Genomic DNA, 24,613 nt, shown 5'->3' on the forward strand with positions numbered 1-24,613 from the left:
CTTAAGGTTGGTGCCAGGTACACTTTTCTGAATGTCTTAAAGATTACATAGTGAAGTAGAAATTTAAACACCAGTAGTAAATGCCTGCTTAATGTTTCATTCTGTAGCTATATATCACAATTTACTCAGTTTAAAACTCCCTTCTCAGGTATTAGATATTTGTAATTTTCAACTCTGGGCTCTTAAATATTGAAGTACTATTAAACGTCTTTGGGCGTCATGTTTTGTCTGAATTTTAGCTCACTTTCTTAGGACAGATGCAAAGAGCTGAGTTACTAGGTTAAAGTACGTGGTTATAGGGAGTGCCTGTCGTGTGGCTACCTTTCAACGAGTTGTGTGTTTGTTTCTAGTGGTTTTAGTTTCTATCTCTTTGATTACCAGTGAGATTGAACATTCTTTGTATAATAATTTCTGTTGGAGTTTTATTTTTAATTGACATGTGTGTGTGAGCACAGGTTTTTGTAGACTCATGTATATGTAGGGCCCTGTGGGAGGGTCCTGCTTACATGGGAGGGGGGACCACAGGTAAGCACAGAAAGGGCCCCCTGGCCTCCTCAGGGAAAGCCAGCTTTGCGTCTCGACCTCTGTCTTCCTGCAGTGCCGCCAAGCTCCTGGACAAGAACCCATTCTCGGTCAGTAACACGACCCCTCTGCTTCCTTCGCCTGCCAGTCTCCAACTGGCTCAACTGCAAGCCCAGCTCACCCTCCACCGGCTGAAGTTGGCACAGACAGCTGTCACCAACAACACTGCAGCCGCCACGGTCCTGAACCAAGTCCTCTCCAAAGTGGCCATGTCCCAACCACTCTTCAACCAGCTGAGGCATCCGTCTGTGATCAGTGCCCCCCACAGCCATGCCGGGGTGCCCCAGCATGCTGCGAGTGTGCCCAGTGCCCGGTTTCCCTCTAATACAATTGCCTTCTCACCCCCTGGCCAGACTCGAGGTCCAGGGCCCTCTGTGAGCCTTCCCAGTCAGCCTCCCAATGCCATGGTGATGCATCCCTTCAGCGGTGTCATGCCTCAGACCTCTGCCCAGCCTGCAGTCCTCTTGGGCATTGGCAAGACCGGGACAGGTCCCTCTGCAGCAGGATTCTACGAGTATGGCAAAGCCACCTCTGGCCAGGCATATGGCTCTGAAACAGATGGTCAGCCCATTTTCCTGCCAGCCTCAGCCTCTACCTCGGGCAGTGTGACCTATGAAGGGCATTATAGCCAATCAGGACAAGATGCCCAGGCTGCCTTTCCCAAAGACTTCTACGGAGCCAACTCCCAAGGGTCACACGTGGCAAGCGGGTTTTCAGCTGAGCCAGCTGGGGGCCTGAAAGGTGAGGTAGGTCCACTGCTGCAGGGTCCAAACAGCCAATGGGAGAGCCCCCACGGATTCTCTGGCCAGAGCAAGCCTGATCTCGCAGCTGGCCCCAACCTGTGGCCTCCACCCCCCAGCCAGCCCTACGAGCTGTATGATCCTGAGGAGCCCACCTCAGACAGGACCCCTCCTTCCTTTGGGGGTCGGCTGAACAACAGCAAACAGGGTTTCGGCGGCGCACGGCGGCGGGCCAAGGAGGAGCAGGCAATGCTGTCTGTGCGGCCCCTGCAGGCCCATGAGCTGAACGACTTCCATGGGGTGGCCCCCCTCCACCTGCCACACATCTGTAGCATCTGTGACAAGAAGGTATTTGATTTAAAGGTGAGTTATTCAAGACCATGTAAGAGCCACTCCAGGAGCCTGGATGGGCTCACCACCTCCACCCAACTCTCACTGATCATGGGCGAGAAACTGGTACATTTGGGGACTAGGTCACAAAACGCTGCCCTCTCTGCCCTTGATTAAAATCATAGGTATTAGAACCAAATGGCATTTCAGAAATGGACTAAGGCCAGTCCCTTGCTTTAGGGCAAGTAAGAAATTCTTAGCCACGTCTATAGCTGAGAAAGCTGTGGCTGAGTTGGGGGGGGTGGGGGGGGGATCAAGTGACCTTGCCTGGGTTACAGAGAAGGGACTTGGGAACTCGAATCTCCCGCCTCCTTGATGAAGGCTTTTCCTCTGTGGTACACTTAGAAGTTACTGTTCCTGGAGCACGTATATTTTACTGAGTTTGAAAGGGGAAAAAATGTGAGCAGAATTTTAGATCAGAGGCGAGAGAGAAATTTTCAGGTAGGATCTAGATAAATTACCATAGAGGGTCTCAGCGTACCCATCTGCGAAATGGAGAGAGAACCTCATGACACATCCTAGTGGTTGTAAAATGCTTCAGCCCCAGCAAACAAAAGTCTATGATAGTATAACTTCCGCCCCCAAAATGTGTGGGTGATACAGTGAAATATTTCAAAAGCAATTAGAACAGCTAACATATATTAAAACCTTTTCTGGATGTCAGCAGTAACTCTCCAAAGCTGATATTATGACTGTTATTCTCACTACACAGATGGGAAAACTGAGGCCTAGAGAGATGAAATGGTTTGTCTGGGACCCCATAGCTAGAAAGTGGCAGAGTGGGGATTTGAATGTGGGTCTGGCCCTCCTGGAGTCTGTGCCTCTTAAGCTATACATACTGCCTTCTGTCTCTTCTCATCTGCATTTCATAACGATCCCTACTTAGTGGGAGTCACACTACACTGTCATTCCCCTCTGCTTGGGTCCTATAGTACAAGTGCATCTTGTTGCTCAGGTGGGACACACCTTCTTACCTCCTGTCTTGAAGGGGCTGGCTGACATGAGAGGTGATAGAGGACTTTGTCTCTCCTAAGCCTTTTCTAAGGCTTTGCAACTCCCTGTGAATGCACCTGCCAGATTCTCCCACCTGGGTATGGGAATAGTTTGGAGGTGCCGGGGGACTGAGGGTCCACTGGGAGGGGAAGAAGGAATTAGGGCTCCTGTCCAAGATGGGCATGGGCTGTGCAGTTAAAGCCAATGGCACGAGGGCTGTATGGAGAGCAGGAGTGGGTCAGGAACCTGGAAGGGAGAGGAGTTGGGGAGGAGATGCTTCTGCAGGGTTGGTCCAGCCTCTGGGAGCGCTGAGCTCCCAGCCTGGCCAGGAAGCCTGCACTCATCCCCTGCTTCCTGTGGATGTGGACTCAGTTCTGCTTCTGTTATTTTTCTTTCCTTCTGGCTTAGGACTGGGAGCTACATGTGAAAGGGAAACTCCATGCTCAGAAGTGCCTGCTCTTCTCTGAAAAGTAAGTGCTGTCCAGGAGAACAGGTTCATGCATACACCCAACAACTATTCATTGAGCACCTACTGTAAGCCACGCTTTGTTGTCGGTGCTGGGGAAACAACAGAGAACAACACAGGCAAAGTCCCTGTCCTCAAGGAGCTTACACTTAATGGGGGGATCAGATATTAACAAAATAAGCAATAAATTATATAGTGTCCCAGGTGGTAAATACTAAGCAGAAAACAATGGCAGGGCAGGGACAGGACGTGGGTGTGTGTGTGTGTGTGTGTGTGTGTGTGTGTGTGTGCGCGCCTTGCCTTTTAAATGGGGAGGGGGCCTTTCTGAGGACAGACATGTCCCTCAGGAGAGGATGGAAGGAGCTTAGCCCTGTCTGGGGAACACGCACTTTCAACAGAGGGAACATTAAGTCCCAAGGTCCTGGTGTGGCCCTGGGATGCTCCTGCAGCATTGGTGTGGCCAGAGCAGAGTGCCAGGTAGGAAGCCAGGGAAGTGCCAGAGCCCGGATCCTGAGCCCCTGGGCCTGGTGTAAGGACTTCCACTTTGGCTCTTTGTGTGACTAGACTGTTGGTGGACTAAGCAAAGGAGTGATGCATGTGCCCTGGCTCTACTTAACACGCCTCTGGCTGCTGCACGGAGGATAGATAGTGGGGGCAAAGGCAGACACCCGAAGACCAGTGAGGAGGGGCTATAGGTTTCTACAGAGAAGAGGATGCCTGGCCCAAGGATGCAGGGCAGAGGCTGGGGTTAAGTGTTTTGAATTGAGCACACTCAAAAGGCCTCTCTTTCTTATTTATAATAGCCCCCCAAAGTAGAAGTAACCCATATGACCCCACCAAATGACTAGGCAAACCAAATGTGGCACATAATTGCAGAGGAATATTATTCAGCATTAAAAAGGAAAGAATTTCTGACACCTGCTTCAGCATGGGCGGACCTTGAGGACGTTATGCTCAATGGAATAAGCCAGACACCAAAGGACAAAAACTGGATGATTCCACTTGCAGGAAGTCCCTGGGGTAGTCAGATGCAGAGACAGAAAGTAGAATGGTGGTAGCCAGGGATGGGGGAGAGGGACTGGGGAGTTTTGTTCAATGGGTTGAGTGTTTCAGTTTTGCAAGATGAAAGAGTTCTGGAGCTGGGTGGTGGTTATGGTTGCCCGATAACGTAAATATGTTCAATGCCACTGAATTGTACACTTTAAAATGGTTAAGCGGGTACATTTAATGTTATATGTATTTTAACACAATGATTTTATAAAGGTCTTCTCTGGCCCCTCCCCCCTTTTTTACTGTGATAAAATTCATGTAAAGTATACAGTTCAGTGGTATTTAGTACATTTCATAGGTTGTGCAAATATTACCATCTAGTTCCAGAACCTTCTCATTGCCCTCACACCCATGAAGCAATCATTCTTCATTTGCCTTCCCCCCCAAACCTCTGACAAGCACTCATCTGCTTTCTATCTCTGCAGGTTTGCTTCTCCTGGACGTGCCACATACATGGAATTATATACTATGTGGCCTTTTGTGACTGGCTTTTTTCAGTTAGCATAATATTTCAGGTTCCACATTACAGCATATACCACTTTCTATGGCTGAATAATATTCGTGTGTGTGTGTGTGTGTATCACATTTTATTTATCCAAAATAAATTTTGGATCTATATTTGGAGTCTTTCTACCTTTGGGTTATTGTGAATAGTGCTGCTGTGAACATCCATGTACGAGTTTTTGTTTGAATTCCTATTTTAAATTATTTTGAGTCTCTTCCTTGGAGTGGAATTTCTGGGTAACATGGTAATTCTTTTTTGAATTTATTGAGTAACTGGATCCCCCTTTTCACCCCTCTCCAGCGCGGGTATTCGGTGTATACTCAGTTCTGCAGAGAGTACTCTGTGCGCCTCTCCCAACAGCCCAGCCGTTTATAACCCTGCTGGGAGCGAAGGTGAGTAAGGGCCCACAGGCCAATGGCTAGAACCATAAATCAGCTTTTCAAAGGCTTATTATGTCATATCTTTAATAACCAAACTTCCCTTCTAGACCCTTCTTATGCATCTATAAATCAAACAGATCCCAGGATACTGAAATGCATTGGAACTGCTGTCTGGGCTCTTGGACATTTTCTGATATAGTTTAGACATAAAGCTTTGCTAGTTATCAACATGCCTAGAGGAATGTGAGGGGGGAACCCCAAAACCCCAGAATTTATTTATAAAAATTTGTGTATTTTATTCATGCATGTTTAAACTTCAGTCACCTTCAAAGCACTTTCCATATGATGCACTACACCCATCGAGACACCTTTCTCCACTGCTCAGAACAGTTTTTGAACTTGTCGATTTTGATGCCTTTGAGTGCTTCTGACATTTTTGTTTCACCTCTGCTATTTCAGCAAAATGTTTCCTCTGGGGAAATAAACAAAAGTTTCTCAGGGCAAGATCAGGTGAATAGGGAGGGTGAGGCATGCAGGGGTCATGCTATTTTGGGTCAAAAACTGAATATTCAGTGTGGTGTAGACAGATGTGCTTGTAAATTACCTATCATAAAATGGGCAAACACATTGAAAGTCTTAAAAAAAAAAATTCACTGAAGCCAGATGCAGCCTGTCACACAACGCCAGCTGGTATACTGATACAGATGGGTTCCTAGAACCCACCTAGAGGGGCAGCCTGTCCTACAAGGGCCCTGCACTCCAGAAGTCAATTTTGGTTTTTCTGAGGTCCTGTCTCACAATCATGACAATTACAAATCAATATATTAAGAGGGAATTTTCATTTTTCTCTTCCCATTTATGTCCTAATCATGACTTCTGCCAGTAAAGTAAATAACTAGGTTTTCATCCAGTGTTGTGTGATTTATCATTTAGATTATGCCTCAAATCTTGGAACATCTTATGCAGCCATTCCAGCAAGGTCATTTACTCAGTCAAATCCTGCCTTTCCGTCAGCTTCCCCAGGGACAAACGTAAGTACAGAAGCATTTTTCTCCATGTCATCATCATCAAGGCATTTGTATCACCTGCCCTGCCTGGGTGGGGGTTACAGAGGAGCTGGGGACAAGCTGGTGTTGCTGTGGCTTGTGCAGTGCAGGCAACCATGTCCTTGGACAGAGGTCAAGACTTTCGTACTTTAGTCCAGCAAGTACTGAAACACACAGATAAAAATGCTGACATACATTTCTAAAATTGAAGGCATTCCTAGATTTTCTAGCATTCAGCGCTGGTTTAGAAAAAAGTAAGTTTGAGTTTGTACGTGAGTGTTTTTTAAGATGTTGATACTTTACTGAAGTGGACCATCTCCTGTGAGCATGAGCAGGTAATTCTGAAACTTGAAACAGTAATGTGTCTGAAAGTAATGACCTTGCATTAATGGTATTTGTTGGCCTCTTGGGGCAATGACTGCTTCTGTATAATACTTTGTTTTCAGTTGTGTTTGTAGTCCTCTCTCTACAACATGCTCTTCAGTCCCCCAAAGCTCTAAAGTTCATCCTTCCTTTTCCACCGATTATGACAACCCTTTTTCCTCCCTTTGTTTTCCTGCTGCGTGTAGCCCTGTCCCCACCAGGAGCTATCTGACTTTCTGTTCCCTGAGAACCCGGGGGAAACAGGTGGGAGAGGCAGAACTGACTGTAAAACAGAAAGCATTTGCTAGAGGGCGTGTGTCTGTGTGTTTTGTCTGTGCCTCTATTTTTTTTTTTTGCAATTCAGGGTAAGAGCAGATGGCAGCCTCTTTTCTTCATCTCAGGCAATGAGTGAGCACAGGCAGGCCCATGACAGCAGGTCTCCACGTGCTGTCCCCTGCATGTGTCCTCCCCTCCAGCGCCTCCCCAGGTATTCCTGCAAACCTTTCAAAAGGCAAGCTGAGCAGTGTAGGTTTTAGGGCCTGGGGGATGAATGAGGGGGGAGGTAAGGAAATTCATGACAAGAAGTGAGGCCTGCCTGGGCGAGATTCCTATTTGTCTGTTTGCTTGTGAAGTTTAATGGGAGAAGTGCTTCAAGAGAGAGTCCCTGGCTGTAAGCCCAGGCTTTTGGAGAAAGAGAAATTTTGGGTTTCCTGCTTTGCACTCTGCATGCTCGGAGCCACGCCTGGTCAGTGACAACCTTGGGTTAGTCCCAGGAGAGTATGATGGCTGGGTTCCGTGAGCCCTGTCATTTGTCTTTCATGACATGACCTTGTGTCCCAGTGGGGGTGCTGGCAGCTGTTTGGACCATGGAGGCATCTGGGTGCCCACAACCTGCTCTGGCCCCAGCACTGAGGGGAAGGGGGCTGTGACCCAGATGAAGGAGGTCAGATTGAGAGGCAGGTGAGCCAGACATCTGGGCACAGGAAAGAGCTGGTGTCAACGGAGCCTCTTATGAAGGGGAAGGGCTGAGGAGCAGCAAGGGCAGGACAACTCTTTGTGTGTCCCGTGCCTCGGTGCCATGACTGACCAGTGAACCAGAGGCCCTTTCCTGTGGATATGGAGCTAGGAGCCCAAGTTCAAGTTCCAGGTCTGGAGCCCACTGCTGTGTGGCCTCAGGCAAATCTCTTTACTTTCCTGAGGCTCTGTTTCCTTAAACAGGGATAATACTCCCGTAGTAATGACTTCTGAAGGTAAAATAAAGGGCTGGTCTATATTTGATTGTTTTGACTATGCCTTTGAGCACAGTCTCCTGATTCAGTGGTCAGAGCTGGAAGTGGGAGCAAGGCTCAGGGTAGACCAGAGTTGTCCTGCCCTTGTGAAGATCAAATGAGACCACATATGTGACAATGAGTTGTAAACCATGCAGTGAGTAAGAAGTCACAGTGGCCATGGTAATGAGTTCTTTTAACCTGCCGTGGGGAAACCTGTCCTCAGACTGGCTCTGTCCGCTTGCTGCGTGACTTTGGGCACGTCTCAGTGTTCCTTGTGCTCCAATCTGTCCAGTAATCTCTGTAGCCACATCTGCTCCCCTGAGAGATGTTGGGAGGCTCCCTTTACTTACGTGCAGGGCAGGCACGAGCGATCTGCTGACCCATGATAATTCATGAGTACAATTTCCTCCAAATGCCTGGAGACTGGGAGGTCATGTGGCGTGAGCCTGAGAAGAAGCAGCACACAAGAAACATTTTGCTTTCCCCACTGGAGGCCAGCAGGAAGGACATGGAGAGCCACCTGACACTGTAGGGTGATGATGATTACAATAGCAGACATTCATGTAGTGCTTAATGCATTCTTAGCATTTTTGTATGTATTAACTCACTTAATCCTCCAGACAACCATGTGAGGTGGGGAAATGTGAGGTGGGGAAATGGAGGTGTGAAGATACTAGGTGCCTCACCTCTGGTCACACAGCTGGTAAATGGAGACATTGGGATTTGAACCCAGGCAGCCTGGCTCTAGATGCCTCATTTGTAACCACTAAACCCTGCTGCTGCTCTCTGAAAGTTTCTGCGTTCTCTTCCTTGCTGTGATTATCTCTTTAGTAAGCTCCCTCCGCTCCCCTGCTCCCACCCCACAAGCTGCTTCGCAGGATCTGGGCCTCGCAGCCATCCGCCATGGAGCCATGTGCAGAGGCCCATCTGACCCAGCACCTCCCAGGATGAACTCAGATGTTTGAAGGCATTTTTCGCAGACCCAGTAGAGGGAGAGAGGCGTTCTTTGACTGGTTTTATTGTTATATGTTTTTGTGAGGTCTTCTTGGTCACATGAACCTTCCCAAGGATATCTGAGGGACAAGGACCAAGCTTGCCCAGCCACGTGTCATCAGTGTCTGGACAGCCACATCCTTCTGTAGGCTTCTGGTGCTGTTGTTTGCCATTTCTGGCAAATGGAATTGAATGTAGATGTGTCTCTCCTTAGGAAAACCTGGAATACAAAAATATTGGCATTTGAAGATAGCCTGAGCGATGAAGGGCCAATGAATCTGCTACAGAAAGATAATTTACAAAGCTCCTTTAAGTAGCAGGGGCCTCTCTCCGAGAAATTGTTAATTTTTTTAACTAAAAAAAAATTCTTTTTTGCCTACAAATACTGACCTCCAAAGATAAGCAGATACATCAGGGGCAATTACTCTGCTAGCAAAGGGTACTTTGCCGAGTGAGCTCCTTGTGCACATTTGTTTCTGCTGCTTTCTTCTGCTTTTACAAAATGTATGCTTTTTGTGAAAATTCAGTCAGAAAGGACATATTTAATGAGCAATTGAAATTCCCTCATCATCCTCCTGCCGCCCCTGTGAGAGCCCATGAAAACTTTCTTGGGCTTTCCTCCAGAAATGTTTCCCGGTCCTGCGCCAGGGCTTTCTCTGTCTGATTCCACTTACGTGCATCTTTTCAGAAACACATTGTATTGAAGACCAGCCAGGACTCTACTGTTGCAGAATCACTGTTGTTTGTGGAGCAAAGAGAGGTCCCTGCTTCTAAAGCTTCCTGTTTTTAAGCAGAACACAGTGACATGGGCCCTGGGAATGAGCCCTCAGAAGGTCTCTGAAGTGCCACACAGTGTAAAATGATCGCAAATCCCATTGACTACCTCCACCAAGCCCAGGCTTGGCTGCTAAATTTACACTTGTCTGACCTCTGCGAGAGTGCCAGCCTTTCGTGTCCATGTATATTGTTGATGGAGATGGGGAGGCAGTGATTTGTGTCTGTCCCCAGCCCCTACCGCCCACCCCCAACTCCAGGGTCCCAGAGGAGTGTGTTGACTTTCACTGAAGCTCCTGCCACTTGACAGAGCAGTGGCACTTTGTCTTTGGCTGACAGTTGTCATAAATAGTAATCAGGTTTCTTGAACAGGCCTTCAGGGCCTTCTCAGGCTGTAAATAGTTTTCTTGCACCTGCCCAAGATGGACTTGGCCTGCTGGCTGTCCCCATAAAACCGCCTGGAAGTTTTCACAGCCACCTTGGGGATTATTTAGTGCCAACACTACAGATGGGCCTCCCTGGCCTGGAATGATACGCATTGTTTTTATGGTTTCTTTCTCACCAGGACCCCACACACCAGAAAACATGTATAAATAAGGAAATTGAGGCAAAGGGAAACATAATGCTTGTGGAAGGCCAGAGGTTTAAATCATAAGTGGCTGTTTTCTAGAACGTCTGTTTGTCCACTCTGGCTTTCTGGGTCCGTGGTTTCAAGCACTGTGGTTCCTAACTTTCAGAGAGGTTGAAGAGTAGTAATTGATGTGATAAATGACACCCACCCTCTCTCACCAGTCAGCTCTGTCATTGGTGGGGGCCACCTTGTGCATTTTCAAAGAATGCAAAGAGCCAGGAAACAGGAGACCTAGGTTGGTTTTGTTTTCTGGATTTTTTTTGTTTTTCTTTCTACAAATCTTAATTATGTTTTCATGTTGCAAAAGTAGTACAAAGATAGTGCAAAAAATCCAAAGAGTAATAGAAATGTAAAAAATAAGAAATCCAACCCTGCAGATAAAACTGAAGGTAGATGTCTTTTACTCTAATGACGTGTTTCTAGCTGGTGGACATGCACGTATAATTACTCAAAGTATATATTTTTGTAAAAATCAGATAACACCATATAATCTATGGTACAACTTACAACTTGGGGTTTCTTCTTTTTCCACTTAAGCTCACAATACATATTTAATTGATTTCTAGACATCTTTGTGCGTCTGAACATAAATCCCTGTCTTACATATGCCATTGTCTATTGTATGCACCTACCATAATTTATCAAGTCTGCGACTGAGTTTTTCACTGAGACCTGAGTTGTAATCATAAACCTACCACTACTTCATTGTCCACGGATTAAGCCCCTTAACTCCTTCCAGGCATCAGTGTCCATGTACACAGTGATGGGTGTGGACCAGATGACCTCCTGGCTTTAAGATTCTGTGACTTAAGTTTATATGTTGAACCACCCCAAGACCCGTAGGCAAGTCTGGCACCAGTGAAAGATTTTCTCTAAGTCAAAGCTAATATGCTTAATAAAATATTTGAAAGTGTCAATAAAGACATCTGTGTCTATCCTACAAGAGCCATAGCTATGGAACCCATGCCTATTTGCTCTCTGTACAATAGGTTCAAAATAAATACCATGAGGAATAAACATTTATGTTGTGTCTGTCCTCAGCTGTCTTTAGCACAAAACCAACAGAGGCCCGCAGACCAAGTGCCAGGTGAAATTAGGCCACACCTAAAGGAGATCAGTCTGGATCGCGGGCATTGTTTATTGAAGATCAAACTCATATTTATAGCTCTAGCAAGTACTTGGAGAGACTTCTCTCGTCCCAGTCCTATTGCCTTAGCCACAGGTTTATTACAAGTTTGTGAGTTATTTGAACTGGGCCTGTTCTATGAACTCATCTACAAAGGCTGTTCTCACCTATATTGAAAGGCATTGGAAGGTCTCAGAAACTTCCTATACAAGTCTGTTTGCTCTTTTTATCGTTCCACCCACCTGTAAAGAATTGTGGGTTAGTTGAGTGGTCTGGGAACTAGTCACATGAATCACTGGAAGCAGCATCTGTTTAAACGAGGGACCCCAGCGTGTGAAAATAGACAACCCAGACCCCTGATCGCATGCAAGGGGGGGCATTCCAGGTCAGTGCTGACCTGCAGGCCTACTGAAGCAAGCTGGGAAAGGATGACTGTCCCTTTAGGTTAGTAATTAGGCTCTTGGATACAACCCTCGACACCTTAGCTCTCTTAGAGATTTGACCTTGGATGAGAACGTTTCAGATGCACCTGTCACATGTGTACCTCCTGGAAGCTCAGCAGGCAGAGCTGCAGGTGGGAGGTTAATGGAGCCCATCAACACCTCACACCAAAAATTCCAGTTGGCTAGGTCTTACGATTCTCTCTAAGCCCATCTACTCTTGCCCCAGAGCACAGTTTTTTAAAATGTATTTTTGGTAACTTTTAATTTAACATTATTTAGAATTACAGAAAAGTTGCAAGAAAGGTTTAAGGACCATAAGTATACCTTTTACGCAGATTCACTGCTCATTCACCTTTGGCTCTTATCATTCTCTCTCTCTGTCTTTCTGTCTCTCTGTGTGCCTCTATCCTCAGTCTGTCTATACATAATCACAATACAGTTACTTTTGTCCCCCAAGTTGAGATTCACCACAGCACATCCCTTAAATGTTGGAGAAAAGGAGACCAATATTTATTTACAGAAGCCTGCTGCATGCCAGGCATTGCACCAATGCGCTTTACATACATTGTGGCATTTTTGTCTTCTATACAGTCATGCGGAATCAATTTTTATTCTCCCTGTTTTATAGACAAGCAAACTTAGGCTCGGAGAAATTCAGTAATTTGCCCAAGGTTAGACATTGGGGAGCGAATTCAGATCCAAGTCTATCTTCCCCTTCTATTGTCTTGGTACTGGTGCCTGGAGACTATAAGGCACACACTTGTTGTGTGCCTGTCCTTGAAGAGGTACCAGGCCCGTGTTCCCTTAGATCAGTGGTTCTCAACCTTCCTAATGCTGCGACCCTTTAATACAGTTCCTCATGTTGTGGTGACCCCCAACCATATAATTATTTTCATTGCTACTTCATAACTGTAATTTTGCTACTGTTATGAATCGTAATGTAAATATCTGATATGCAGGATGTATTTTCATTGTTACAAATTGAACATAATTAAAGCATAGTGATTAATCACAAAAACAATATGTAATTATATATGTGTTTTCTGATGGTCTTAGGCGACCCCTGTGAAAGGGTTATTCGACCCCCAAGGGGGTTGCGACCCACAGGTTGAGAACCGCTGCCTTAGATCATCTCAGTGTATCACTGCAGCTGTTCTAGGCACTATGGCCGCAGAGTCATTCAGTGAATGGCAGAGCTCATCGGCATGGTGCTCGCTGCTTAGAGCTTATCTTCCGCCCTCTAGAGATGAGACAGCCATCAATACATACAGGCATGTCTGAAAGATGAATATGCTTGTGAATGTATTTATGCTGAAACAGATGATCACACATGAAGGGAGGACAGACATTACACTTATTGGGACAGAGAGTGGGAAAGCCACAGGTTTCCTGTTTATGCCCAGCACAGTTGGGGAAAGTTATCATTATCCTGGATCTTAGGGTTTAGCTTGGCAAGGCTTCTAGGAGGAGTGGAATTTTAGAACTTAGAGCCACATAAACATGGATATTTTACATCTGGAAAGGACTTTAGACATATAAGCTACCTCCCTCATTCCAGACACTGGAAAACTAAGGTCCAGAAAGGAAAATGAGTTTGCCCTGTCATGTACCTACCTAATCAGTGGCACAGCTGGGACTTGGATCCAGGTCCTCTGTCTTCCGGGATTAGGTTCTTTCCATTACATCAACAAGCCCAAACTTTTCCCAGCAAAACCCCTTTTAATCACTGGCTCCTACCTCAGGCAGCCGCTGTCCTTCATTTCCTGTTTGGAAAAGTACTGTCGCTGCCAAAGGACTTATATTATTAAGTAATTAACTAGTTATCCACTTTTATTAATCACACAGACACACCAATCATACTCTCTAATTAGCCTAAGATATCATCAGGGTTACCATATTGATAGAGTCAAAAAACTCGAAGTATGACCTCAACTCAGGTTTTTTTACATGTCAGAAATAAGGATCCTCCCTTGAGAGATTATTACCTAAAGACCCCGAAGGACTTATTAGAGACCCGGGCTGGGGATCCGTGTGCAGCTCAATGCTGCCTGCTCAAAGGCACTGCAGGTTGTCTGTGACCCGAGTGAACAAACTGTACTCTAGGTGTACTCCCTGAAGATGGCTTTCTTCCGTCCTCTTACCTGTCCACTTTCCTCCCTCCTCATTTTCTCACTCATCATTCAGATCTGCCATAGGGCCTCCGGCAGATAATGGCCACGTTTATATAGAGTGTTCAAGATTAAAGTGACTATATATACTTATGACTACAGCTATTACAAATCAAATGTGATTTTGAACCTAATCAAGTTTAAAACAAAAAGGTATTTTTGATTGATGACAGAAAAGAATGCAGACTGAACTATCCTAAATCAAATATTTGCCCAAGAATGTACAGGCATACCTTGGAGATTTTGTGCATTCAGTTCCAGAACACCACAATAAAGTGAGTCACTGGATTTTTTTGTTTCCCAGGCATATGTTTACTCTATCCTGTATTCTATGAAGTGAGCAATAGCATTTTATCTAAAATCACAATGTACATATCTTAATTTAAAAATACTTTATTGCTAAAAAATGCTAACAACTCTTATCTGAGCCTTCAAAGAGTCATGATCTTTTTGTTGGTGAAGGGTCTTGCCTTCAACTTGTGGAAAAAATGTAGAACCTGCAGAATGCAATGAATCAAGGTATGCCTGTAACGTGAAAAACATTTTTTTTCTAATTGGATGGGGTTTTTCGCATGCTCTGAAACCAGACACAATACAAAACAAACCCTTCATACAGAGATTCTGAAGATTTTCATTTCATGGCTTGCTTAAAAACGATGAATTGAAGTACACCAATTACACTAAAGAAGCTGCTCATGGTCACTGGAGGTACTTGGCCGCCACCCTGAGGGGTCAATATCTTGGCATACCTAGAACCCCTTTGCAGGTCACCAGTTGGCTGAATATTGGAAGAATACTAAAGAGATTGTGATTACCTTAAATGGCAACAACAGACTCAATAAAATCCAACTTCTATTTCTGATTTAAAATCTTGGGAGGAAATCGTGCTCATGGACTGCATTTTTAAAATTTGAATGAAAACCGTAATTGAGACCCATTCCTTTGAGGGCCTCTCTGACAAGGTCTGCAGCATCAATTCATCTTGGTCTTTGGTGGCTGGCAGCCTCGAGTGTGTTTATTCTTCTGAGGCCTGTTCCACCGCCCCGCAGCGGCTTTTGTTGCTCTCATGCTTGAATGAAAAGTCCCTTACGTTGCTTTTTCAGTCTGGAGGAGACAATGAGAGGCACCGGCCCTGGTGCCCGGGTCACTAGGCAACCGGAGAGGGGATCGGGCCCAGAACCACCCTGCGTGTCTGCTCTGCTGTCCAAGCACACATTAGCCCAGGCCAGCCACAGTGAAGTCACACGGGGCAGGAACATGTCCTGCTAGGAGACGGAGGGTCGGATTGCCCAGCCTCGGCCCTCCTGTTGAGCAACTCAGAGGACCAGCCACTTTGCCTTGCCTGAGAGCTCAGCTGGTCCTCGTCTTTATGTGGACCGCCCCGATCCTGCCTCTTGACTTCCCTGCTCCCGTCATCCCTGGAGAGCCCCAGGAGCCACCTGGGCCACACACTGAGTCCTGGTCCCCTTTGGGAGAGTGTTTGACTTCTGGGTATTGCAGATGGGGAGATCTAAAAGGGGCAGTTCAGTTTCTCCACTTCAGGGCTGAACCATAAAAGGAAGTTATTACAGATTCTAATTGTGTTCAGCCCAGATGGGACAAGTAAGGGCTTTTTGTGGTAGAATTACCCAAGTATTAGCCCCTGTTAGGGATGGGACCTCAGACTTGCCCGCTGTTACCTTAGCTAGCCAGCCCTGCATTAATGTAATTAGATGCTGAAGTTCGCTTTATCATAACACATGGGGCTTATATAAATATAGGCTGTGCTATGAGAACGTGACTTGGGTTTGGAAGAACCGCCTGCTTCTCATCCACGTTGGGTTGGCTTATGGTTACTAATTCTCGAACCTCCCGGAGACTCAGGCCGGTTAAGGTTTGCACAGACCAAGCAGACACACCTCCTTCCTCCAGGAGCTTTGATTAGGCCTAGATCTTGGCTTCCAAACTGTGTTCCTTCGAAGTGCCTTTGTGACCGCCGGCTAGAGTGTGGCAGCAAGGTACCGGACCCCAAAGTCTGTCTAGAGCAGCTCCCCTTATGTGTCACATATATTGGACTGGTGAGCAAGCTTTTGTTTGGAGAAAGGATTTCAAAGGCCAATGAAGTTTTGAAAGCCACTCCCCTAAACTGCTGTTGCTGTGCATGTCTATGCCTCTGTATGAGGGTCCCACAGTTCCTTTCTAGGCTCTTTGTTTCTTCATTGGAATTTTAAAAATGTATAAGTGAGACAATATGAGGCATATAAGAAAAAGGTTAAATATCTCTTCCCTTCTTCCCTTCCCGTTCTGCTCTTTAAAGATAATCAGTGTTGACAAGTTGATATGCGTCATCCCATCCCTTTTGCTTCTGCTGGTATCCTTTAACATTTTTGTCACTGGGGAAAAATTCAGACAGAAAGAATACCCAACACTAGTATAAGTAACTCCATATCCCCACCCCCGATTTCAATAATTATCAAAATTTTATAACACTTGCTTCATCTATCTCTTTCTCATACACTTTTGATTTTTTTGTTTTGTTTTACAAAAATGGCTTGCTACTCAGCAATCTTTTTTTTACATAAATTACCTTAACCATTATTTCCTGCCAGCTCATCTACCTCCTCCTTTTAATGATTATGTAGTTTTCCATTGTATGCTTGAGCTACCATTTACTCAACTATTCCCCTATTTTGGACATCCAGGCTGTTTCCCATTTTTTTTGTCACCTTATAAATTACTGCAACAAATTATCCGTGTACCTAAGTATTTACATATTGATGCATTTATTCTGTAGGATGAATTTCCAAAAGTGGGATGGCAGGATCATGAGCTATGAATATTTTAAGTTTTATGAACTATAGCTCATGTATATTCTCAAAAGGTTGTAGATAAACTCCCACCAGCAACGTCTTCCCATTTCCTCAAAGCCCTGAATGTGATTGTTCATTAAAAATGTTGAGAATCATTTGTGTAAAAAGATGACATAAATTGATATGTTATATGTGTGAATGAATTTTTTTCTGCATTAATTTTGTATATTATAGTTTTGCAATTATAATTTGGGAGGAAGAGAGCCATTAGGAACACATAGAATAGAGGGCAAGAAGGAAATGTCTTTTGAAGACCAGCCACTGCTCTTTGTTTGTACTAGTTTGTACAGCGGAAAACAGGTGCTGGCCGCGTGGTGCATATCTGCAATCTTCCTGAAGGAAGCTGCACTGAGAATGACGTCATTAACTTGGGGCTGCCCTTTGGAAAGGTCACCAATTACATCCTCATGAAGTCTACTAATCAGGTATGTCTGGGCGCTTTCGCACTGGTGTGTACTAGCTAGCTCATACATTGATGGTGATGTATCCAGTACAAAAATATATGTGTAATTTTTTTTAAAGAAGCTATTCTTAACATAAAGAGGTAATACACAGGTGGACTCCTGTTGGTAAGCACAGAGGATTTTGTTGATGGTGGTGCTTTGTTTCCCCTCGTTTCACCTTGCCCTTCCTGTGGCAGTTACAAGCCTCTGTGAGTTGCCTAGAGGTGAGGATGTGCTTTGGAATGAGGTGCTCAGTAACATGGAAGAGCTAACTGGCCCCCAAAATAGATATCCATAGACTTGAGTACTGGCCCCCAAAATAGGTATCCATGGACTAGGGTCTTTTTACTGTGTTATCAATCCCCTGAGCTAATGATACAGTCTTAGGTTCTAAGCTTCTCATAGCTTAGGGCCTGGATTTGGAGACAGTCAGCAACTGGGAACAGGTATTTTCACTGATTGTTGGTGTTGGCATCTGAGGCCCTTGGGCTGCACAGCAGGAGAATAGGTGCAAACTGATGGATGCCTGGTAAGTCTAAGGAGCCAAGAACCCTTAACCCTTAGGGGTTGACGGAGGCCTTGGGAGTTAATATGTTTGTCTTCATTTCTCAAGTCAAAGGGAGAGTTTATACAGAGAATAACCAGAAATAAGAATATTTTGTGTTTATTAATAAATATTTTTATTTTATGAATAAGAGTAACAGGCATAGGAGAAATTCTTTTCTTAATTAAAGCATGAACTTTGGATACAAAGCCACATCAGATCATCTGTGTTCTTCCTCCATCAACCTGGGCTTAGGTTGCTCACTTTGTCTCTTTGTTCCTACTTCTCAAAATTCTATTTTGGGTAAATGTCCAAAATTCAGCTCGCAACATGAATGCAGTGAAACTCACTGGATTAGTATTATTTGCATTTGACAGGTGAGAACTGGAGGTGCTAAAATGTTTCCATGAACAAAGAGGCACTTAGAAAGCGAGGTGGCAGAATTTGAATAAAACAGAATAATCTCGCCTGCTAGTCTCCCACACCCAGCCATAGACTGTGACAGTGTGGAGAAAAGCGGATCTGAAATTCAAAAACAAATGTGAGGGAAGGGGGGTGGGGTGCGTGTGTTCAAGGAAATGGGACAGTAGACACTCCCAGTGAGGGCCCCTTGTCACAGATCACTTTTCCTTCTCAACATCGAGGGACAAATCAGTGCAAACCAAACAAATTTAAGAAACAATAACAACAATGAATCCACCAGGACAGCTACTGGGGTAAACGAACAGATCAGTTAAAACAGTCTATTTAGAAAGTCTCAGTAGACACCGATTGAATGGAGAAGACCATTTCTTTGTAAGTTTTAGTTTATATATATATTTTTTATTGTAAAGAAAGTGAGAGCTCAAATACCCAGGTCTTGTGCCTCTGTGTTCTGCCATTGCCATCACTAAATAGCAGATTTTTCAGGGATGAGCCCAAGGTTGCTTGTGCAACAAATTCACTCTCCCCTGTTCTATGCCTTCCCCTGGGAAACTGTTGGTTAATGGATCCTCCCATTCCAGAGGGGCTGCTGTGGCATGATGTAGCCCAGGATGGACATACATAATTAAGAAGAGTGTTTGGTAACCATGGGGATCAGGAAAGAGGCCATGTTATAATGAGCTCTTTTGGTGGAGTTAATAAATAGGTCTCTTTGAACAGATGGGATCAAAGAGAACTCTTCCTTGGACTGTTTTTTTTTCTTCTTTTTATTGAGGTTTGAAATACATACTCTAAAGTGCACTAGTCTTAAGTGCACAACTCCATTAATTTTTTACATGTGTACACCCATGTAATTACCACATAGGTCAAGAAATGGAACATTTCCAAAACCTCAGAAGGTTTCTCATGCCTGCTTCCCAGTCAAAACCCCACCCCACCCCAGGGGGACACTGAACTCTGACTTCTGTCACCATTGATTTCTTTTGCCTATTCTTGAACTTCGTGTACATGGGGTCATACCTTGTACTGAATTTCGTTTGACTGTTCATGTCAAGTCCAATATATGGTCTCTCATTCTTCCCTAGGCCTTTTTGGAGATGGCTTACACAGAAGCTGCTCAGGCCATGGTCCAGTATTACCAAGAAAAATCTGCTATGATCAACGGTGAGAAGTTGCTCATTCGGATGTCTAAGAGATACAAGGAGTTGCAGCTGAAGGTAAAGCATTCCCTTGTTCACTCAGTCATTCAACAAGCGCCAGCTGAGTGTCTCCTCCTGGTCAGGTACTGTCCTAAGTGCTGGCAGGAAGGAGAGGACAGGAATGATGCAAAAATTACCCACTGCCTTTGAAGGCAAACCATTATAGTATGGCAAGAAATGAGCTCATTGATTTAAGTACAAAATACAAAGGGATGCTTGAGATAGGATGGCTGATTACCTGGGACCCATAGGGGATTTACAGGGGAAGCCTTGAAGGATGAAGGAAGAAGCAAAGGTGCTTTTCAGAGGTGCAAGTTCCAGGCATAAACCCTGAATGTAACCTCCTTCTTTACCCATGCAGGTGTTCAGTAACTTTCTTCCTCTGTCACCCTCCTTGATCTCTCATTCTCTCTTCCATCCTCTATGTTTTATATCTTTAGCCTCATTGAAATTCTTCTAATTCTTTGTTTTATTGTGAAGTACAACATGCATACAGAAAAGTGACTAATTATGCATTATACGGTTTAAAAAGCACTAATGGACAAAATCCCACAATTCCCATAAAACTACCACCAAAGTCAAGAAGTAGGACACCCAGGGCACAGAAGGCCCCCTGAGTCCCTCCTCACACTCAACCCTTCCCACTCCACTCTTGAGACTTTGAGGATAACCATTCCCTTCGATGTATGGTTCTACCACCTTTAGTTTAGTTTGGTCTATTGTTGAACTTTAGAGGAAAGGAATCATACTGTCTATGTCCTTTAAATCAGCATTATGCCATTCATGTTGGTGTGTCTGTTTTCATTTGTTGTATAAATTTCCATCATATGACTACAGATTTATTTATCCATTTCTATGCTGATGGACATTTGAATGTTTCGTTTTAGTATTAGGGACAATGCTACTGTGAACATTATCAAACATGTTATCCTGTACATGTGTACACCAATGTATAACTCAAGGAGTAGAATTGCTGAATTACAGGCATGCATGACCTCGAATTTACTAGATAACAGAAAGCTCTTTTCAAAATTAGTTGTGCCAAGTTTACATTCCTGCTAGTAGTATCTGAGAGTGTTCAATGGTCCCCATTCTTGCTGATATTTTGTCTTGTCTGACTTTTTAATTTTTGCCTGTTTGGGAAGAGTGTAATGGTTTATCATGGTTTTATTTTTTATTTTCCTGATTATTGATTGAGGTTGAGGACTCTTTTATATGCTTATTGGCTATTCTATTTTTATCTGCTCTGGTAGAAAGATTTTTTCCAAGGCATTTGCCCCTGCTTTTCTTTTAGATGTTTCTTCTTAATGGTCTATAGGAGTCCACTTAACTAGAGCACTTAACCCGTTTGGGTTTATTGTAATTAATGCTAGATTTGTGTTTAAATCTACCTTCTTATTTTGTGCCTTCTACTGTCCCATGTAATAGGGATTTTCCAGGTCACTTCAGCTCATTCCACATTTACTTGAGGTCCATTTTATTTAAGACCCAGAGCCCTCAATCTGTCTTCAAGGTTGAAGTCAGAAGACAAGGCTGAGTGGCTGTTGCTGGCTGGGACTAGCATTCTGACAAGTCTGCATATGTAGATCAGGTGTATGTCAACCAGTTGCCAAAGCCATGATCCTGCTTTGCTTGCAGTCTTGCTCAAGTTCCTTTGCCAACAGTTCTGGCAGAACCTGGCTTTTTTTTTTTTTTTCTGACTAATGAAAGCATGTGACTTTTCTCAGACAAGTGAAGGAGCCCACCCCATCTCCACCCAGCCAGAGTTCCTACTCTCCTGGATTCTCCCCGGGGGCTGACATTGAATTTGTGTACTAAATTCCCAGTGGAGTTTTGGTCTCCAAATAGAGTGTTGCTGTAATTTCTAATTAAGATTAATAGCTGTACTCAGCCTCCTAAATTAAGGTACTGAGGCACTGCAGTACCTTACCAGGGGAGGTCGTTTAGGGTGGGACATAAACCACGGGTTAAAGAGGTCATATGGTCCAGACTTGCATTCAGCAAATGTTGTGCCCACTGTGGATAACAAGTGGGCCAGCACCGTGGATATGGAGGCGGGAAGCCTGTGGAGCTCACAGTCTGGTAGGAGGGAGAACAGGCAAACACAACACTACCCACACCCTGTGAACCATGCTGGATTGGAGAGTTGAGGTGCCATCCGAGGCTCTAACCCTTTCTGCTTTGATGAGCTTAGACAAGTTGCTTCACCTCTGTGAGCCTCCGTTTCCCGATCAGTAAAGGACTGTACCCTGAGTTCTTTGGTTATAAGCTATTTTTTCATACATTGTCTCTTTGAGTCTCACAGTATCCCCCTCCTGTGAGGTGGGTAGGGTGGATAATAACAGTAATTGGAACAGTACAACAATAATAGCAAGTGTATGTAGCTTTGATTGAGTCCTGGCACTCTGGATCAAGCAATGTGCCAAGCACTTTACATAAGTACATTATCTCCTGTAATCCTGACGTCGGTTTTGTCAGACAGGTATTGTTAACCTTGGTTTTACAGGTGAGGAAACCGAGGCTCATAGAATTTCGGTAACTGGTCCAAGATCATAGTTACTGGAAGAGCCATGATGAAAACCTAGGACTGTTTTGATTTTGCAACTATATCTGCATCTCTCTATTGTGTTATTACGATCGCCATTGTCCACATGAAAAATCAGAGAGAACTCAGGTAATTTGCTGAAGTCACCCAGCCAGTAAGCAGCAGAGGTAGTATTCTAACAGAGCTTCTCCACCTTTAATACGGATCTTGTTAAAATTTCTGTTCGGTAGGTCTGAGGCAGGGCTATGATTCTGCATTTCTAACAAGCTCCCGGATGCCGATGCAGCTGGTCTTCAGAGGATGCTTGGAGCCGCAAGGGTCTAGAACATGTTGCCTTCTGACCGTTTGTAAGGGTTTTTCACTCCCCAAAGCTGTCACACTGCATCTATGGGAAAGCATCTCCAAGCATGTTTCAGCTACATAGCAATGTATGCATTACAGTCCCGAAGTTGACATCAGCTAGGATTTTCTCTGTAAGGAACACAAATTTGTCTCAATGAACCAAGCATATTGACTAAAGTAAAAATAAATAAATAAATTTTTTAAAAGAGGAATTTACTGGCTCACGTGAATGAGAAGTGCAGGAGTAGCCCTGGCTGCGGGTATGGCTGGAGTCAGGGCCCACGTGATAGTGTTAGGACTTGGCCTCTCTCCACTCTGCTCTCTCTCCCTTGGCTTCGTTTTGGGGTCTCCTCTGGATGGCCCATGGCAGCCCCAGGCTCTCTCCTCTAGGTGGCGTGATGGCTTCATTGACTCTAGCAGCTCTGGCTTCTCATCCTCCCATTTCCTTCAACAAGAGCGAGCTGGAGTTTTTCCTAGTAGCTCCCACAGAAGTCCTGAGAGTTACTGTGATCCTCGGGCTTGCTTAGGATACATGTCCTTTCCTGATCCAATCTCTATGGCCAGGGGATGGCTGTGCAATGATTGGCGAGGTCTGTGTCACCTGCTGCATCCTTGAAGCAGGGGTAGAGAAAGGGAAAAGGGTACTGGGGAGGTAGACAGCAAAACACTATATCCTTATGTGTGTCTGGGTGAAAGGAGCCACCACATGAGGTTACACCAGGGCTTGCAGAGGTGGGGGACATTCTGATTGGTCTTTTTCCTCTAACTTAACCTTTTGCTCACCAGGCAAAGTAGAGGGGGACAAAGTAGAGATCTTAAGGTCCTTTTCATCTCTTGTCTTGAATATTTCCTCACACCATAACCCTGTCTCCCAAAACACTTTTTATGGTGGAGGTTCTAGTCCTCAGGGCATTTGGGGGCAGAACCTGTCACGTGACAGGTATCCCACAAGTGCATGGAATAAATGAAACAGAGAAAATCTTTAGGAACAACAAAAAGGGAATATTTTTCTTCCTACAGACATGGACAAGAAGATTGAATTATTCTTTGGTTTGTTCTGTAGACTTTCCCAGAATGAGAAGACATTACATGTGGAAGGGAACTTGGAATAATTAAAACCAGTGTCTCCTAGTCACTGAATCAGAGAATTGTCAGAGCAGTTTTTAGGTCCTCTTGCCCAGAGAGTCCCCTTATGTAGGTTTGTGGTGGGATTGAGGCTCTTAGGTGGTTTGGGGGCCATTGGCCTTGCCAGCCTCCTAGCCACAGAGAAGGTCTCTGGCCCTGGGCCACAGTCTTGTGACTGGTGCATGATACTCTCAGGAAGATAAAATCAGCAAATGATGACCGAGGGTCTCCTTCATGTAAGACGCAGTGCTGACAGCTATGATGAATATGAGACATGGTCTTCACACAGGGAGAATTTGTTCTCTTACTGGAGAGACAAGCGATTCTTGTACAAAATTATACAAGATTTAAGCATGAGTCCATAAGTACAGAAGCTTCTAGAAGTGCAGTGGCAAAAGGCAGTGTGTCTTGGTTGTGTCAACAAGGGAGAGATTACTGAGTAGGGCCTTGAAGAGTAAAACAAATGACCCCAACAGAGAGGTGGCTCCCAGGCGGAAGGAATCAGGTGGGAAAAGAGTGATGCTGAAAACAAATGGGGCTGCTGTGACAGGGTGGCTCTGACAAGCTCAGGGCTCATCTGGAAGGTTTCAGCATCTTCCCAGGACACTTGAGGCATGTGAAACAGCCAGGAAGGGGTCAGAGGGCACAAGACCCTCTAGAAGCTCCTTTTATGTTGGTCCAGCACTAGTGGCTTTTGTCAGCACTGCCTGCCATGCCCTGAGACTCTGGGTGGCTGCCAGATGGGCCTCATTATCTCACCTTTACAGATGAGGTAAGTGCGTCTCTCACTTACCTCAAGACAGCAAGCCTTGACCCCTGATGACCCAGCCAGCTGGAGGCAGAGCTGGGGCTGCTCTTCCTGGGTGGAGATTCTCAAGGCTTGGTGCCTCCCTCTGAGTGTGCCAACACTTACCCTACGACCACATGGGGCTTGGCATCTCACCCTTGTCTTAAATGCAGCAAAATGTGTTGACTGTGAGCACTGTGGATAGTCCCCTGTGGAGTTGTTGAGCCACATCCATGTCATCACAGAATGGACGAAAAAGATAATAGGTCTGCAATTTGCTTCAAAATACTTTGGTGGTGGGCGGGGGGAAGGGGGAGTATAGATGAAACAAGATTGGCCATAATTGTTGATGATGGAAATGGATTCATGGGGGTTCAGTATACCATTCTCTCTACTTTTTTGTATATTTGAAATGTTCTGCAATAAAAAGGAATC

At 44.9% G+C, this 24,613-nt stretch overlaps 1 protein-coding gene across 1 annotated transcript in view; it reads left to right on the plus strand.

Moving 5' to 3' along the window:
* Positions 1-24,613, plus strand: part of RBM20 (RNA binding motif protein 20) — a 180,255-nt gene that overhangs the window by 126,177 nt on the left and 29,465 nt on the right. Inside the window, exons 2-7 of the mRNA XM_090278575.1 lie at positions 599-1,685; positions 3,114-3,175; positions 5,027-5,118; positions 6,040-6,137; positions 17,052-17,195; positions 19,266-19,397. Of these exons, the coding sequence (XP_090134701.1) occupies positions 599-1,685; positions 3,114-3,175; positions 5,027-5,118; positions 6,040-6,137; positions 17,052-17,195; positions 19,266-19,397 (1,615 nt within the window). The remainder of the gene's footprint in view (positions 1-598; positions 1,686-3,113; positions 3,176-5,026; positions 5,119-6,039; positions 6,138-17,051; positions 17,196-19,265; positions 19,398-24,613) is intronic.

Source organism: Furipterus horrens, unplaced genomic scaffold (genome assembly GCF_987537825.1).
Source record: "Furipterus horrens unplaced genomic scaffold, mFurHor1.1.pri manual_scaffold_5, whole genome shotgun sequence".
Lineage (NCBI taxonomy): Eukaryota > Metazoa > Chordata > Mammalia > Chiroptera > Furipteridae > Furipterus > Furipterus horrens.